Source organism: Myotis davidii, unplaced genomic scaffold (assembly GCF_000327345.1).
Source record: "Myotis davidii unplaced genomic scaffold, ASM32734v1 scaffold896, whole genome shotgun sequence".
In the NCBI taxonomy this organism is placed as follows: Eukaryota; Metazoa; Chordata; class Mammalia; order Chiroptera; family Vespertilionidae; genus Myotis; species Myotis davidii.
Genome location: NW_006287365.1, coordinates 231,080 through 232,221, shown reverse-complemented (window position 1 = coordinate 232,221; position 1,142 = coordinate 231,080). Strand labels below are relative to the sequence as shown.

General features: G+C 60.2%; 1 protein-coding gene across 1 annotated transcript in view; it reads right to left on the bottom strand.

Moving 5' to 3' along the window:
• PLAUR (plasminogen activator, urokinase receptor) overlaps positions 1 to 1,044 on the bottom strand; it is a 14,324-nt gene extending 13,280 nt beyond the window's left edge. Inside the window, 1 exon segment of the mRNA XM_015560894.1 lies at positions 910 to 1,044. Within this exon segment, the coding sequence (XP_015416380.1) occupies positions 910 to 982 (73 nt within the window). The 5' untranslated portion in view covers positions 983 to 1,044.
• Positions 1,045 to 1,142: the final 98 nt, after the last annotated feature.

Sequence of the window (1,142 nt, the reverse complement as noted above, 5' to 3'; positions counted from 1 at the left end):
CCCGCCCACCAGCTCCGCCCCACCCCGAGGTCCTCTCCCCGCCCACCAGCTCCGCCCCGAGGTTATAGCTCTGCAGGCTAGCCCGGCTGCAAGACCTATTCTCCGCCCTCCAGGCCTGACATATGCTCCCTGCCCGCAGCTCCCAAATTCGGAGTCCTCCAGAGTCATTACTCATTCACGGTCGGGAGAGCTTTCCGGGTTATTCATTGACAAAATACTCCTCAACCCCAAACAGCCCCCGTCCCATCTCGCTCTGACTCAGTTCCTTCTCTATTTCCTCGAGGTTTGTCAACCCTTTCCCCTACATTTTCCGGGGAAAGCAGGTGAGAGGGTCCTCCAGAGACCAGCCCTAGGTCTCCAGCCTCTGCCTCCGTGACGCTCGGCCTGGTCTCTGTGGACCTTGTGTTAAATGCTCTGTCCTCCCTCTGTCGGGGGGAGAGGGGGTGGTGACAGAGTGGAGAGAGCAGTGGGACGGCCCTGCGGGGATCAGACTCCCACGTATTCAAGAACTGGCTGTGTGACCTCGGACCGGTTACTTAACCTCTCTCTGCCTCAGTTTCCTTCTGTGTAGTAAAACAGAAGGAAATATAACCCCGCCCTCCCAGTTGGAAATTGCCAGTAAAGAGCCTAGAAGAGGACCTGGGAGCAAGAGCGCCCTCACTCAAAGGTGGCTGCTGCTAAATGCCTTCGCTCAGCTAGTATTTCCCGAGCACATACATGCTGTGTGCTAGGCACTGTGCCCTGCGGGGCTGCAGAGAGGAGAGCCAGTATTTCAATGGAGGGGCTGTGGACTGAGCTCCCCTCCTCCTCCTCCAACTCACCGGACTTCGAGTCCCCCTCCTCTCCTGTCCCTCCCTTCTCCGCCCTCACACTCAGTTCCCGGAGCGGGTGCTGGGCCCCGGCCCCTACCTGGAATGCAGGCTTGAACCAGCAGCAGCAGCAGCAGCAGCAGCGGCGGCGTCAGCATTCCCGGGACGCCCATGGTAGGCAGCGGCTCGCGTACGTGACCTCCCTGCACTCTGAGTCTGGCCGCGGGAAGCAGACAGTTTTGTTATCCCTGGGGCTCCTCCCACACGTTTGGCGAAAGAACTAGTCAGCTCTAGATGCGTGGGCGCCCCACCTCCCCCCCCCTACCACACCCC